General features: G+C 39.1%; 1 protein-coding gene across 19 annotated transcripts in view; it reads left to right on the forward strand.

Annotated features, from left to right (window-relative positions):
- The window catches only part of PTPRM (protein tyrosine phosphatase receptor type M), a 504,993-nt gene that overhangs the window by 270,496 nt on the left and 216,884 nt on the right, over positions 1-17,613 (forward strand). For all 19 annotated transcript variants that reach the window (XM_044426600.1, XM_044426602.1, XM_044426601.1 and 16 more), the window contains exons 10-11: positions 3,711-3,912; positions 6,172-6,274. In XM_044426600.1, coding sequence (XP_044282535.1) covers positions 3,711-3,912; positions 6,172-6,274 — 305 coding nt within the window. The remainder of the gene's footprint in view (positions 1-3,710; positions 3,913-6,171; positions 6,275-17,613) is intronic.

The raw sequence follows: 17,613 nt of genomic DNA on the forward strand, positions 1-17,613 counted from the left end.
ATCCATGAAGAGGCCGGAATTAAGCCCTAACTAAAGCCTATGAGGTAACTATGGTCCTATCAAAGACCTGCTATGATAAGGTACATCCAAGATAAAATACCTTGCATCCATCAGGACCTAGACTACAGCAGGTGAATCAGATGAGGTATCCAGAGTGCAGCCTTGTCCTAGATGAATTTCTAACAGTTAGCAAGCACATCTGTATTCGATCTTTGCCCTCCTTTGCTACTGGCAGGGAGGAAACAGCCAGCAGGACCAAGGAGGTGATTAATGCTTCTTAATCAGTCAAGAAGAGTGATCCTGAGCCAGCTTGAAGAGCCAGTGGGGAAATCATTCCTGAAAAAAATCTCCTTTGAATTTGAAAAGCTTAACAACTTGAGGCCAGTGATAAGTGTTCTTGCCTGGGCACAATCCTTGTATCAGTGGTGGCCAACGAGCTTCAGACATACTTGGAGAACAGTGGTTATCTGTTACCTAGTACAATTTAAGTCAGAGTTCAGGCTTGGATTTGGTATGGAAACAGCCTTAGTCAACCTGACTTATGTTGAGAGAAAGAAAGAGAAGGTGTGACCCATTTGATTCTCCTTGATCTCGTGGAGGCTTTCAGCACCATCAACTAGCAACTCCTTTTGTGGCAATTGTCTGAGTTGGGATTGTGGATACTCCATTGCAGTGTTTCCACTCTTATTTATATAGATGACTCCAGAAAGTGGTATTTGGAGCATATTGCTTGAGCTTGACCCTATCATGAGGATCCTCAACCATGACTTTTGTCCCCCATGCTACATATAAAATGATTGGGAGTTTTGAAGTGTGCTGTCATCAGTTTCTCCCTTTCATTTTCATTAGGTGAGGTGCCTGGCTGAGATAGTGGGCTGGACAAGAACTAGTAAACTGAAGCACAATACAGATAAGGCTAGGATACTGCTACTGAGTGGTTTTTCTGACTAGATGAAGGGTATTTGTCCTGTCTTAGATAGGGTTGCATTTCCTCCTAAAAAAGCAGGTTAGTAGCATGGGGTTCTCCTGGAGCCATGGAGCCTCAGGTGTCCTCTGTGCCTTGAAGTAACTTCTGCCAGTTTTAGCTGGTAGTCCAGCTAATCCCTTATCTTGACAGGGGAGTCTAGGCTCTGGTAATTTCCAGGTTAGATTATTGCAATGTGCTCCATGTGGGATTGGCCTTGAAGAATGTTCAGAAGTCTAGCTTGTGCAAAACGCAGCAGCCACATTAGTAATAAGGACTAAAATTCTGAGTACGTAACACCAGTTCTGACCCACCTATACTGGTTACCTGTATGTTTTCAAGTCTGATTCAAGGTGCTGGTTATAACATATAAAGCATTACACAGCTATGGATCGCAATACCTGATGGAGTGCCTCTCCCAACTTAAAAATCCCCAGATGCTATGACAAATATTACAAGGCTTCCTGCAAGTGCCTCCTCTATGGAATCTCAGAAAGTGGCAAAAGGGGAGATAGGAACTTTTTGGACAGTTTTCAGCATCGAAGTCCACTTTTTGTGCCACGTTAAGTGTATCTTCTGCTTCTAAGCATCTTAATGCACATGATGTGGCATTTCTGTCTGTTGTGTCTATTGGATCCAGCATCTTATTGTGGATGTATTAGCCTGTTTGAATTGTTTTACATTTAGTATGTTACAGATTTTATGTTGTACTTACTTCGCTTTGCATTACATACTGGCTACTAGGCAGTATTGAAATGAAATAAATAATAATACAAGAGCAATACAAGTATGCCATATTTGCCACTTAAAGTCTATGTCATAACATATTTTGGCAAATTCAGAAAAATTCTGCAGGTTTTTGCTGTAACTGCTTGATGTATTAAAGCACAGAATTATTCAAGCTTGAAACTGATTTATGTGACACACAGAAACATTGTGCTTTGTATTTTAAAACCTACACTCTCTTCAGAATTAAGTTTTCAGCTTACTGGTAACCTTTTCTAATTCCAGAGGTCAAAACTGAGAGCTTCTATAAATTATGAGCTTACCTTGGGTCACTTCTGAGTCGTACTTAATTTAACTTGTAGTTGACCTGTACAATGTAGAATGAGTTTCGTTACTATTGCAGGTTGTGTTTGTGTGCTTCAAGTTGCAATTCTTTGAAAAGAAGCAAAGTCCATGAAAACATAATAAGTTACAAAAGTCTAGACTTAGGAACAGTCTATAAGTGTATCCTGACTCAAATATATGTTAGCTAGTTGGTGCCTTCTTTTGCTTCAAAACACTTTTCTATCTGGTTTGGGTGGGATTGTTTAGTGCATTTTTGTGTTCTTTTACTCAACTTGCATAATAGATTTATGAAATCTAAATCTGATTGAATTAAGATGACTCATGTGCATGACAGACCAACAAAGCACCTGCCTGTAAATGACAACGGTGAAGTTTGGTGACAGCATGGGATGACTGTCTAGAGTCATTTAATGGTTTGAAATAAATTAAGATAAATGCTCAGAAATTAAAGTGATGCAAACAAGACACAAACAGGCGGAGGTGCTCCAGAGAACACAGGAGGACTCAGAATGAGTACTTGGATGGCGCCATGTATGTTGGCCCCTTCCCTTATGCATCGCCCCCACCTCTTCACTCCAGATCTTGCTGTGTTCAGCCAGCAAGGTCAGAACAAGGGCCAAGCTGTGAATGCTGCCTTATCAAGGCTCCCAGCTGTTCATGGGATTGCAGATGGAATTCCTGTTCAGACTTTGCTACTTCAACATGGCAGCATGAACAGGAGAAGGTGGGATAGGCCTACTTAGATTCATGGGCAGGGCAGGCATGCATGCCAACATCCCAGTACATTCTCTGTGCCCTTAAGTGTTTTCTTGAACACCCGCTTTTAACTTAATATTTTATTAGTAAACAGTTGATGATTGTTAGTAAACAGTTGCAGGGTACAGAATATACCAGTTCTGACCCAGTGCATGTTACCCCAGTAATAACATTCACAGTTAGGCTTTGAGTGCCATTCAGCAATAGCCCTTCTTGTACCAATAAACCACATTATTCCAGTTGTTCTAGTGGAAATTATAGTGCAGCCACTGTTATCCTATAGCTCTGTCTCTTTTGAAGAAATAGCCCAGAATTTCAAGGTTCTGGGTAGAGCTGTTTTCCATATCATAATTACCACCATTATTGTGACCATTTTATCATAGCTCATATATTTAGACAATGGAGGAATTTACTTGGATTTCTCACTAATACGTTTCATGTACAGAGCATTTAAAATGTAGCTATACTTTTTTCAAATTTAAATCTGGATTTTGAGGTTTCATTGCGTTTGTATTTTTTTTCTACAAAGCCAACAGTAATGCAGTTTAAAGCAAGAAGAAGAACAAGGAGAACTATGTAAAACATTTATTTATTTATTTATCTATCTATCTATCTATCTATCCGTGGTTTTTATACTGCTCAATAGCCAAGGCTCTCTGGGTGGTTAATTAGCTTCAGTCTGAGGTATGACCTTTATAGTTCTGAGTCTCTAAGCCTCCGTATCTATAAAAGTAATAACGCAGAGCAGTTTCATCTGCACTTGTGTCTCCTCATTGCATCCTGGATTTGAAGCATATAGAGACATGAGATAACTTATCATAAACATTTTATGTGCACACATCAGAAGGGTTTACTGGATAAAAATGCAATATTTGTTCAGCTTCTTAGGATGTTTTATAACTTTTCCATTGTTTTGCAGATCACCTACAAGGCTGTCAGCTCCTTTGACCCAGAAATAGATTTATCCAATCAAAGTGGGCGTGCTCTAAAGCATGGGAATGAAACTTTCTGCTTATTTTTTGGACTGTATCCTGGGACTACTTACTCCTTCACAGTAAGAGCCAGTACTGCCAAAGGGTTTGGACCTCCTGTTCTAAGTCAATTCACCACAAAGATATCAGGTATTATTTTAAATCAAACAGCATTTCTATTCTGTTTAGCTATATTTTCTCCATTAACTAGCATGCTTGGTGTGTAAATGAATTTCCTTTCAGAAAAATGCTCCTAATATCTTCTGTCAGTTGCCACTCTATAAAAAAGAAAAACAATCTATCTGTCATTCCCCAAATTGGTTAATTACATGAGGTTCTTTCTATTGCCTTCACACATTCTGCATACTTTCATAAAGACCCTGTATGCATACAAGTTGCACAAAAAGTCTCTATTTATATATACAGTCTATAGTTTTTTTAAAAAATAAAATAAAATTTGTGTATTTTTAAATTTTAAAATCTTAATTTTCAAGATTTTAAAAAATGTAAAACCATGTGTACATGTGTGCATGCACATGTATGTGCACACACACAATGTTAAACACTTTGATGTAAAACACCAGCTTCTGTCACAAATAGGAGTGTGTTACAGTCCCACTTACAAACTGCGACAAGACCTATCAGGATCAAAGCCAAACTTCAACACAGATTAACAATCAGCAGCTGTATACCACCGCCAGTCAAGTGGCATTAATAAAAATCATCACTTGTTCTGGCTCTTCTTTTATGTTTTTTCCTCAAATTTTCCAAAAGTACCCCAAAAGAAACAAGGAGGGGATGGGTGATCTTGTTTCATTGAATGATTTCCGATATACCCCCACCTCTCCCTTTTTTTCCTGGGTTCATTCTTTGTTTGTTTTTGTTCCCCAGGCCTTCATATCTTCAATATCTTTAACTGTGCTAAGCACATATAGAAAGTGATGATACACTTGTGTTCTCTCTTCCTTCACTCTTCCTTCATGATACATGAATTCAGTGTCCTTGTATGCCCACACTGTGTAATATGTATCAGTCAATATATATTATCAAATATATTTTTATTCTAATGTTTATATTTTTTTAATTTAATATTATAATTATTTTTTAATTTATTGTTGTAAGCCGCCCCGAGGCTTCGGCGAATGGGGCAGCATAAAAATGTTTTAATAAATAAATAAATATATTATTGCTGAGTTTTTTGCCTTTGGAAGTTAAACCAGATGATAGGTATACAGTTTGTCCATATTTAATACACACACACACACATTTTAAAGTAAAGTGCAGGTTGAGATAAGGACTGGGGAAGGTGATGGGTTGAACACTCCCTCCATGAAGATTCCCTGCCTGCTGCTGTTTGCCCAAAGAGAGAAGTGGATACCGATGGCAGCTTCTCTTCTGTTGCAAATAACCTGCTCATGGGAAAGCATTCCCAGCAGGACTGCAGCAATGACACCTCCCGAGAACCCTCCCCATTGGCTATGGAAGCTAGGGTTGATGGAAGTTGTAAAACAAAACATCTGGGGCATCATAAGCTGCCCACCCTGCTTGAGGAGGAGTGACATCTCTTCCAGAACAGGCTGAATACCACCTAACTAGACAGAAAAAGCCTTCACAACACACATCGCTGTCTTGTTTGGATTGAATGTCAGAGAATTGGCCTCATCCCATCCATTGCTCTGCCTAAGCACCCCTTCAGAACATGAATGGCCTTACGAGTATTTGATGAAGAAGAAAGGTAGAGGTAGGAGTCAACCACATATTGTGACACCTTCTCAGCCCACCTCTCCAGGCAACCTGTCCCAACAAGTAGATGTTGGAAAGCATGGAGGGAAAAATAGAGCCTGAGAAACCCTTTAATACAATTACCATGGGACACAGCAATAATTCCTGAGTGACACCTGCTGAGATCACCTATATGAGTAAAGGTGAAACCATTGCAACATAGTTCTGCTGCATCCTAACTCAACCTAACTAGAAATACACAATAACCACAACCTAACTAGAAATACACAATAACCACCATAAAATCCTGGTAAAGGTTATTTAAGTCTATTAATACAATGATAATTGTTTGCTAAGTTTAGTTTTTGTCCATGTAAGAACCCCTGAGGCCAGTTGAAGGCAATAATCCATGTGAAAACTTACTATGAAGTGTTTCTTCAGTTTACATGAAACTAGTTATCCATGAGCTCTAAGTGTTTAGTCCACAGAGAAAGGATATAACTGAGTTACTTGCTACAAATTTAGCAATTGTTTTAGCATATATTTTGTGAACACAAGGATCTACTTTAACTCATATCATTAAATTGGTCCATCTGTCGTTTAGAAAGATATTTTAAAGAGAAGATTGTAAAAAATAAATGAAAGGTAAAAATTAAACGCCTGCCTCCTCTGTTCTTATATTTCTAGCACCTTCTATGCCACCCTATGAACTGGAAACACCTTTAAATCAAACTGACAGTACTGTGACAGTTCTGTTGAAACCTGCACAAAGCAGAGGCGCTCCAGTCAGGTATGGTGGTGTGAGGGAAGCTTTACAAGATTAAAACAAAATCGATTAATTTCTTGACAGTGTTTTCTAGGGATTCTTTTCTATCTCAGCAATCAGTGTTTAAATCCATGTTTGCATTATCTCTAATTAAATTAAATAACAGACAAGAAAGAAAGTCCTTTGATGTGGAGTGTTCAGGTATTGTGTAGAGGATTTCAAAGCTTAGTCTTTGAAAATAAAGAACAAAGCTGGAGTACCATTATGTGGGTGGCTTCCTTAAGGTAATTGCTTACTGCAGTGTTATGAGTTCAAGTGTGCATCATTATTTTTATTCTCTTCTACTATGTTTTCAATAACCACACTTTTTCCCCTACCTGTGGGTTTAATCACCATTATTTCAGATAATCAGCTGGGACAAGTTAGTATATTTAAAATGCAACATGATCCAGATAAAAAGGAAAGGAATGCACTTCAACATACATAACATCTTACTTGTTTAGCATTTTAAGGGAGCTCATGTAGCACGATGACTAACAGGCTGCACTATGGATGATCCTATTCTCACCTTGGTTGGGATCCAGAATTATTCCATATTAGTTTTACTTAGAATAAGCCCATTGAAAGGACTGGGGCTTAAGTTAGGTAAGTCAAATTGACATTGGACATAACCCAAACGTTTGGATTTTTAGTCCAAAAGTGCATGCTTCTTTGATTTTTAATTGCCAGGTAAAATTAACAAATGTTATTCTGGATGCAGCACAGATAAAGGAAGGAGAAGGAAACATCAATCAAAAAAGGCAACTCATTGCCTTCATGTTTCTTCTGTGCTAATTGTGTGCTAATTCTTCTGCGCTAAGTGGTGTACTACTGGAGCCTAATCTTTGTCAATTACTCACCTGCCAACTTCAAAGATATTAACAGTAAGATGAAAATCTATGGGTTCAGTTAGAGTAAAGATGATCTGTGGCAATCAGACTAGTCCATAGAAAACAACGTTTCCTCATACTTAGGGACAATGCTGATAAATCTCATATTCTCTGTAAATACACTAGGTGGCCTTAGGACAAAACAGGATGGCCAGTTACATGTATATCCTGTACTTCTTTCATTTGACAAAACACAATTTCATAGGGTGCAGGCTAAAGCAGAAGAGTGGCAACAGGTGCAGAAGTCAAGTCGTATACTTCCCATGATGTTATTCTGCTACCCTCAGTTGTTATTTGAGCACCAATGCAAGTCATGCGTAAGACTGGCCCAAAGGGAATACAATTATTTATTTATTTTATTTTATTTTATTTTTATTTATTTATTTTCCGATTTATATCCTGCCTTTTTCCTACAAAGGGCTCAATGCAGCTTACGTCATACGCCTCCTCCATCTTATCCCCACAACAACAACCCTGTGAGGTAGGTTGCGCTGAGAGTCTTTGACTGGCCCAAAGTCACCCAGTTGGCTCCATGGCGGAGCGGGGACTCGAACCCAGATCCTCTGAGTCCCAGTCCCATGCTCTTAACCACTACACCACACTATATAATGACCTATTTTACAGAGTAGTTATAAGAATAAAAACTTAGTTTTTGCTATTCTTACATTCATGGCTAAATTCTAAATTCTTGTAAACTGCCTTGGTTGGAAAGATGATATATAAGTGCAATAAAATACATAAATGGCATATTCTTTATTATGTTGGACATCAGTGAACTCCTTACTGGTAACTTGCTTTATCAAGTTAAAATGGCCAGGAGGGGATCAGGAACATCAAAATGTTAGTTCCAAGGAACTTTGAGCAGGAGAAATTCCTACTTGGATTGTTGCCTTAATCTGTATTCATCGTTGGGTAGAAAAATGTTGCTGTACTTTATTTATGCACTTCACTAAGTGCAATGGCTGTCTATTGATTCTGCTGTAACTGCCCAGCATGGTTAATGCAGATTCTTGGAACTGCGCTAAACTTTTCAGTGTAAATGATTGTTGTCGTTTTATTGATCAACACATCAGCTCTGTCACATAAAAATCTTTAATTCCTCTGATGGATGGAGGGAGAAAGTAAGCACAAATTCTAGCACATTACTGCCAAGGATTGCTTGTTTACAGCTTTTCCACATTTACACTTGGGGAAAATAGAAAATAAAACTGTTGCTTTCTATTTTTACCTTGTTTGGATCCAGGCTGTTACAATTATACTTGAAACATATTCAAGGGATTATTATTTGGCAGTATGAATTATTTAAAAGAAGTCAAATTTACAGAAATCTTTGGAACCAACTGCCATCAGTTAATGTATAGTGAACATAAATCCAGAAAATCAAACTGTCCTTAAGCATTTAGAAATGTATTTCATTGATTACTGCAATGTTTATTAATATAGCCAAATAACATGGTGTCAGTATAGCCAAAAAGCATAGAGTCATGGAAACTGTCCAATCTGTTTGTTAGAGTAACTAGTCTTATAAAGTTGCTTTGCATGTATGCTCCTTTAAACTGATAAAGCATTAGGCAGCGTACTGAACTATCTGCTCATTAGGCTTCAAAGCTTTTTTTAAGAACAGATTTAAAGTATAGGCTCTCCCCATGCCATTTTGAGACATCTGCCTATGTGCTCATTTTTGTTCAGAACATGCTTGTCCTAAATTGATAGTGGATGCTCATTTTTACTGTTATTTGTTATGTATATGTATGCAAATATCAAATGATTGAATATTGATTGTTTAATTTCGTTGCAGCATAGAATGCAATCAACAGAGATGGGTTCAAACTGCATTTCACAGTTGGTGTTGATTGCTTTATATTTTATTTTATAAAACAAACAAGGTTATATACCTACCATGTTAATCAAGCATGAAACCTGTAGAAGGAATTTTATTTCAGTCTTTTCAGATACAGGCAGCAGTTTTTCATGGAAGATTCAGACAATTAGAACTATAGCCAGCTTCAGTTGCAGTTCTTTTATTAATTTATTGATTGCTTACTCATTTTAACTCAAGACCCCATATGTTCTCAACATGTGTTCTCCCACATGGTGCATTTTCTCTTATTGATGCAATGCACCATAGGGTTTGAACTTACATACTGTTAGGACATGAAGCTATCTGTCAAGAACAACACAACTTTAAAATACCAAATTTTGGGTCAGAAAAGCCCTCTAAATCATTCAGTACAAAAGTTCAGCACATGTAAAAATCCACCACAGAAAAATGGCCGAGAATGCCCAGCATATCCCAGCTGGCTTTTATTTCTGTTGAAACATGCCTAGCACTGGACATGAAGTGCAGCTTTTCTAGCTTCAATTAGGGCCATAAAGGAAACAGTGCTGGAAATAGACTGGGAGCCAATGAAGCCGGTACAATGGTGGAGTCACTTGATCAACCCTAGTCAAAACGCTCATAACTGAATTTTGTATAAATTGCGATGTTGAAGCATTTTTCAAAAGGAGGTCTGTTGGCAGTGCGTTGCACTAATCGAAAGTGGATATAACTAAGACCAGTAACAGCAGCCAAATCTTCCTTGTCTAAGAAAAGGTACAGCTGGTGTAGCAGTTTAGGTTGAACAAAAGCTAACCCAGCCAAAGCAGCACCTGCAATCCAAGTTCCAGCGGACTGATATTTCGATGTGCTGGACTTTTGTTCTGATTGATTTAGATGGCATATTCTGATCCATAATCTGGTATATTAAAGTTGTGTTCTTCTTGACAGACAACTCCATGTCCTAACCTGCATAGGATCATACCCATAATGTACCACCAGTGCTTACATTATCTTTCTCATCCATTAGGTCTCTTGCACATTCCATTATTCACAGAAACACAGTTAATGGATGCACAGGATTTATCCATTTTGGTTGGTCAGATACTCCAACTCCAAAACCATGAACTTTATAGTTATAATAAAAACAAATTGTGGAGTATTATTGTTACAAAGCGCATGTGCACACAGAAGAGAAAAATAGGTGGCTGGTATGCACATCTTCTAGCACATGGATCAGTCTATGAGGTCTTTACATAGAGAAGGTAGAAAAAGACAAAAACTATGAGAATTCATAGTACCCAATGAGGAGGCAAGATGATGCTATGGGAGAAGAAGCAAGTGGGAGGCCATGCAACTAAGGTCATCAAGTGCTAGTGGAAATGGTGAGTTGTGGGGGTCCAAATAGGTAGATTTAGGAGAAAGGGAGGGCACTACAGCAGGAATGGGACCCAATGGCAACCCATGGTTGGTTGCCAAAAGTTAGAAAAAATACCACTCAGCTGTTTCTTGGCTTTCAAGTTCAAAATTTAAGAACGAGCAATAGTTCCTCACAGTCCTGGAGTTGTTGATAACAGACTACACCACATGTCCTCAGATTTCTAAAAATGAGGCTCTCGGGTTGTTAATAATTGGAAGATGATAGAGAGGCTAAGTACTTATTAAGGGCCATGGACCCACACAATTTGGTTAAAAATATATTTGGATGGAGAACTTTGTTAATGAGAGCTTATCTTCAGAGTTTCCTATAAAATTTGAAGGTGGTTATATTTAGTTCAAGCCTTTTTGGTAACTGCCTCTCAGTTCTCTATCATAACTGCATCCTGGCCTCACCTTTGGACCCCACACCAACAGTTTGCGCATAAGTTAGGGTCAGCTACAAGGAAGGCACTTAATAAATTTATTTGGGGCAAAAAGGCCATAGCCAGATCGGAGGCCAGATCAGAGGCCATAGCCAGATCAGAGGCCATAGCCAAAACAGAGTAGGTGCCAGCAGAGAATCATACTTCTAATTATGTTCAGAGCTGAGATGCACCAGCAGAAGAATGAATGAAGATTGACTGCCCAAAGTTCAAGACCGTTCTGGGATTCAGAGCAAAGAGAACAGAATTCAGTGGATCAGCAACTGTACCCAGATTAGGCCACAAGAATGAGAACAGTAGCTTGCCTCTGAGATGCCGAAAAAAATCTAAGGGCGATTCCTGGCCACTTCAGGGAGCTGAGTATAAAAGTACCATGGCAAAAATATCTTGGAAGTGAGAGTGCAGGACTGGGCCATTTTTCCACCAGAGCTTTTGCTTGGCTGATTCCAAAGTGTCTTCATGAGATATCCATCTAGGAGATGACCTAGCAGTCAGGCAGGCATTCCTATTTTTTCCCAGTCTCAGGAAGATGATCTCCTGTAATTAATACAAGAAAAGCAAATATGGTTTTGAGCCTCTTCAGTGGTTTCAGAGCCTTCACAATCTTCCTGGCAGGTTTTTGGGCAATGTGTTCCAGAAAATTTACTTGGATAATTCTGCCAAGTAATGCTGGTGAAATCCACAGGACATGATGCACCTGTCAGAGGGCAAGCATCTTTGTTCCTTTTTGACACTTTTATTGTTATTGACAATTGGTGTTTTTACTTAAATTTGGACCAAGTTGAGTTTGTAGACAGCCCTTGAGACCAAAACGTAAAAATAAACAAACTCTACATTTTATGCAAATTTTGTAGAGCAGTCAGAACCAGGGCAAGTGACTCTCCATTTCTATAAGTTCTTTTATTCTGTCTGTACCTTACCTATATGATGTGTACTCTGGCACAGTTCTGCATCAGGTGTACCCTGGTGCATAGTTGACCCTTGAAGTCTGTGCCTGGCTACAGGCCTCATCAGCATTCAGTACAGACACCTGCAGGATATCAAAAGTTATGCCATGGCCTCATCAAATCATCCCATTCCACAGCCTTCCTGATTTCGGGGGCAGGTGTTCTGATCCTATCTCTTTGCATTACAGAGCTGCCGTATTGGACAGTGCAGGCATCACTGTCAGTTTCAGTGCTATTGTTGAGGAATGAATAATTGCCATTTGGTGCAGCCTCATAGCTAAGGCATGTGAGGAGGCTCACTGAGTGACAAGTGTCAAAGACAGATGTGAGTAATAGCAGTGAAATCTGGTTCAGAACAGATACTGTGTAGTAAAATAGGAAGAAAAGGAGATAAGAAACTTCTTGTGCTAGCATTAAAAACTACTGTTTTCCCATGAACAACATTTCCAGCCAATGGGAGTGTCCACGGGTGGAAAAGGGAGGAAGGTGACTTTTATGGTTTCTCCCGTCCTTTGGTAACCTCCAGTGACTTTTTTCGCAGTGTTCCAAAGGGACAGGAAATTACAAGGGAAATGACACATTGATGTAAATCACCTCCACTGTGCCAGCTCTGCTAGACCAAAAGTCTTCCAAAGGTGGAACAGAGCCTGCTATCTCTGGCAGGCAGCAGTACAGTCATGCCACTGCCCTGACTTTATGATTAGTAATGACTTTCCTAATGATGTTGGTGTCATCTTCCCCTCACTGAAGCTCCCTGCTGCCTTCCTCACAGTTGGTCGGGCAATGAATGGATTGTTCCAGCAACAATAAATAGTTATGAGCTACCCCAGTTGCATTACCAAGTATTTTAGGGTGGTTTGGTCCTACATGGAGAATTAAGACCCAGAGCAGTTTTACAGAGTCTCCTGACAATTAAAACTAGATCTGGTTTGTTAATATGTATCAACACAGCTGCTTACCATTTTCTCCTTGGAAATGTGCCTTTGGGGTCTGTCATGATAAGTTCATATCTGGGCTATAATGTTGAACACTTCAAGGGATATTTTTATTTGTATCTAATGCCAAATGATAAGTTTCCTACCTAAATTTAAATTGTTCAAACAAGTATTGGATTGTAGATTCTCTCCCACTATCAGCATCCACACCAACTATCTCTACACTATTAATAAATTAATGCTGAATAGCACCCAAAGTGTAGCTAACTATCTAATCATCTAGAAAAACTGGATTAGATTTTTAAATTTCTGTGTCCAAAACCAATGTGTTTCCTCTGAACGTACGCTCTGTTTTGTATAGCTGTATCTTTATACATGGGACTGCGGGTGGCGCAGTGGTTTGAGCTGCTGGGCTGGTTGATCAAAAGGTCAACAGTTCGAATCCACAGACAGGATGAGCTCCTGTGTTTTGTCAAAGCTCCTGAAAACCTTGCAGTTAAAAAGCATATAAATGCAAGTAGATAAATAAGTACCACTTCAGTGGGAAGGTAACGATGTTCTATGCACTTCGTTGTTTAGTCATGCTGACCACATGACCATGGAAACTGTCTGCAGACAAATGCTGGCTCCCTCAGCTAGGAAACAGAGATGAGTCCCCAGGAGTCAGACATGAGTGGACTTTAATGTCATGGGGAAACATTTACCTTTACCTTTTATCTTTATACATACAACATTTACCATTTCTTGAGGGAGACTGCTTGAAGAACTTTCTTTCCTGACATCTGTATTCTCTTTCAATAACAGAGAACATTGGGTTATGTGATTTTTGTCACCTGCAGTGTAAAGTGATACAGTTCAGGAAGATGGTTTCACCATATTATAAGCTGTTTGTGTAGAGCTATCCTCTAAACGTCCATCTCATTCTGAGGGTTTATAAAGTATGTTGTAAATGAACACTATGTTCAATATCCTGGAAATGTGTACAATCATTTCCATGTTGAAAGAAGTGTGTATTCACGCACACACAAGCACACACATGCTTTAGTATCTTTCTAGCTGTGGTCACAGAATAATACTTTAGAAATAAAGACTTGGCAATCAGATCTAAAGTTTTGAATGCCATTATGCCCATCAGTTACATTTGAAATAAGTCCAGGATTTGGATTTACTTCCATATGTCTTATTTCGAAATACTTAAAATATTTTAAAAATTACATATGATCATCTGGCCCAAGTTCTTGCAAAACTGTTATTCCTGTATGTGTGTGTTTATCATGAAGATTTACCTCTTGTTGTCTTCATTTCTAAGGCTTAGGTTTCTATATAGTTGTACTTTGCAAAGTAAACTGCAGGGTCATCTCCTGCTATCATTGCTTGCAAACCGGTTCTAAATTATAGCTTTACAACCCATACAATAACCCAAAACATGGTTGAGCAAGCCTGTGATATAGAAGTGATGGTACTTTATTGATTCCCATAATTGTCACACTTTTACAGCAAACAAGGATTCTTATTTATGGCCAAACGGTCAATTCCAGGAACACTGAGGGAACAGTACAGTAATTGCTTATGTTGTAAAAATGTTGTAATTCACTTTTGTTATGCAATAGAACTTGTCCTTGAACTCACAGTGACTAGAATTAACAATATGGCTAATATAAGCTGAGCAGAATGTGTGTGCCAGAATTACTTTCTGAGAAACTTACATGGCTCTTGCTGTGTACATCTGAATGCAGTATTCACAAGAAACTTTGGTGATATTTCATCTGACTGAGTCCTCTTTTGGAAGTTTGTGATCAAATAGTGGATATTTCAACCTTTAATAGCAGTGATCTGTTATTAAAATCTGTGGGAAAAGTCAAAATATCCCACTCTGTTAGACACTACATTGATATGTCTTCATTTTATGGCTCAAAATTGCAATGTTAATCCATATAAATAGCTATATTGTATACGGTTCATAGTCACATAGTTTTGCATAGTCATAGTGTAGAAGGCTCCAAGATCATCTTCTAAAAAATAATGCCAGAACAAATCAAGTGCAGCAACCGTGTGGGGACCCAAGTAAACAGCTTTCCCACTGTCATTTTGATTCTTTCAATTACTTTCCTAGAAAGTTTTAACTTGAAGAAAGGATCTCTTGAAAATTATAAGCCAAATCATATAAGTAAACACTGGTATTTTAAATTCTGTTCACATTTTCTGCCTGGTTATACTGAAAGAGACCTTTTTGTCTCTGGTCAGACCTGAATCTAGTTTTTACAATTTTTACTGTGTTCTTTATTAATGAATGATGTTTTTCTTTTTATTACCTATATTATGCTTCAGTAACTGTTTAATTATATTTTAAATGGGTGGGGATGCACTAAAGGTTTCAGTGTGATGTCAGTGGCACTCCATTTACCTGCACTGAACCTATGAACTTTTCACAGTGCCCTTGTCTACAAAAGGAGGGTCATGATGAGTGGGAAGGAAGAACTCAAAAGTATCAGAACTAGAATGTGCATAAACAGACACATACTATGCTGGACCCATGAACTATTAGACTCAGTTCTAATAGTTGCATGTGTAGGTGAAAGGTCTTTAACAGAATGCATTCAGTATGTGCACTTAGGGTGGCAACATTTATTTATTTTTAGGCTCTTAAGTGCTGGTTAAGTAAAGGCCACTTCTTGTCAGTAGATGAATGTTGCTGGAGAGATACCCAGTAGCATTCTTCTAATGCTGAACTGGCCTCTGAGGAAAGTTGAAGCATTTCCTAAGGGTGAGTCCAGGCAAGCTCAAGATTCATTGCGCAAGGTCATTGTCCATTGCCCTTTGCTTTATGCCAAGTTCTTGTGGGGTGCTTTCTTGCGGAGCACTGACTTTCTAAAGTGAAACACACCCAGAAGTTCATGCAAGGTAAAATCATGCCCACAATGAAAGGAAGATACAGATGGGTTCATGTGGAACTGGAGTTCTATCTCTGCTATCCATAGATAAGCATGCCCTCCAAGGCCCATAGGTCAGTGGTACAGCACATGCTTTAACCCAGTCTTAGTCCCTAACATCTCCAGGTAGAAATGAGAAAGATCTCTGCCTCAGTTTTGGGAATGTCTGCAAGCCATGTGGGCAATACTAAGCCAGCTAGACCAATGGTCTGACTCCTGAGAAGATTGGGAACCGCTTTATACTGACTTGGACCAGCCCAATATCATTGACACTGGCTGACAGTGACTCTCCAGTGATTAAAGCATGATTCCTTCCCAGTTTTACCTGAAGATGCTGGGGATAAACTTGGGATCTTCCACATGCAAAGCAGAAGCTGAGCAATGCCCCCAGACTGTGATGAAGCTAGTTTGTCTAAGGCAGCTCTTGTGTCCTTAAGATTAGTTTTTCTCAGGCTCACTCCAGGAAAGAAGGGGTTTAATTAGCCAGATCCAGCAAATTAATCCATGACCTTATTTCATAACCAAACTTAGAAGTGAAAACAAGGGGAGGAATATTGCGTTTCCCCACCCAGGACACTGAGAATGCCTTCATTAGAATGAAATTTATTGTGAAAGAGGCTGTAGTGTTCTGTGGCATCTTAAAGGCTAATCAAAGTATTACAGCATGAACTTCATATGCAGAAGTTTGTTTTATCAGGACTCTGCTTCAGCAGACTAGTTCAGCTGCTTCTCTGGATTCTTTGGCACCAACGCTTTCGTTTTCCTTCACTTAGGCTGAACGAAAAATCATGGATATGATTTTCTGCCCCCTTTGTAACAGCAAAACATGACTAAGTCTAAACTTGTCTGCTCAACCAGATTATGAGTAAGAAAATGCTGCTATTGCTTCCTATGCTTTAAGTAGCTAATCTCTAGCAAGACATTGTGTACATTCTTCTGTAAAGCAAAGTTTTTAGTAGTGGCAGATGCCATAGATGTTGATGGCGTTAGATTATTACGGCTGTGTCCACATGTGGCCATCGAGCATTAGCTGCTTTTGTTGGATTCTGTCTGCACCTTGGTTGGTGTGCTCCACAGAGCATCCCTAGCAGTGTAACAGCTTCATTACAGAGGTACCTGTCCCCTTGCAATGTTACCTGTCATGCCGAGACTAACCTTTTCCAACCAAGCAGCCTAGTTTTGGATTTCAGATATCCCACCAGCTCAAGGCAACGTAGCTAAACATCAGGAATGCTGAAAGTGATAGGCCTGCTCAAGACAGCATGCTAGAAACATTATCCCCAAAACCTACCAAAAATTACTGAAACGATGGACATTGGCAATGTGATGTCCACAGGAATGAGTGGAGTGTGCTCCCAAATACTTTTTGGTGCCAGCCAAAGTGCTCTATTTCTCCTCCTTAAAAATAAGCGAACAAAAAAATTTCTTACTGGCAGCTGGGATTGCTGTGAAAAGGGTTACTGTTGGTGCTGAGAACTGTGTCCAAAGGAGTCACTTGGTGTACTGGGTCTTAGATTCCACCACTGCATCTTATGCAGTCTTCTGAGCAGATTCCTTGCCCTTTGGGAAGAGCAAGTAACCGTCCCCAAAGACAAGTAGGTCTCATTCCTTCACCTACACCCTGGTTAGGTCATAAGAGGCTGAGATTTACATGTCACACTTCAGGCCACCAGCTACCGGGAGTTCTTCTCCTTGAGAAACAGGATTGCAGGACTCCCTCCTCCCATATCTCCTGAATATTTCTGAGGAATACTTAGAGATGAAGAAATGCAAACACTGATTGTATGTCACTATAATGTATTTAGTGATGATTATGTTTTGGAGGTCGGAGAGATGTGTTATTTCTTCAGATATGGGCTACTCCTTAATGAACGGCCTTGGCAGCCAGAACATTTAGGATTCCAACAATAAGAATGTTGCTTTGTTCTTCTTATATTTATACCC

This window comes from Varanus komodoensis, unplaced genomic scaffold, assembly GCF_004798865.1.
Source record: "Varanus komodoensis strain SLA01 unplaced genomic scaffold, ASM479886v1 scaffold17, whole genome shotgun sequence".
NCBI lineage: Eukaryota > Metazoa > Chordata > Lepidosauria > Squamata > Varanidae > Varanus > Varanus komodoensis.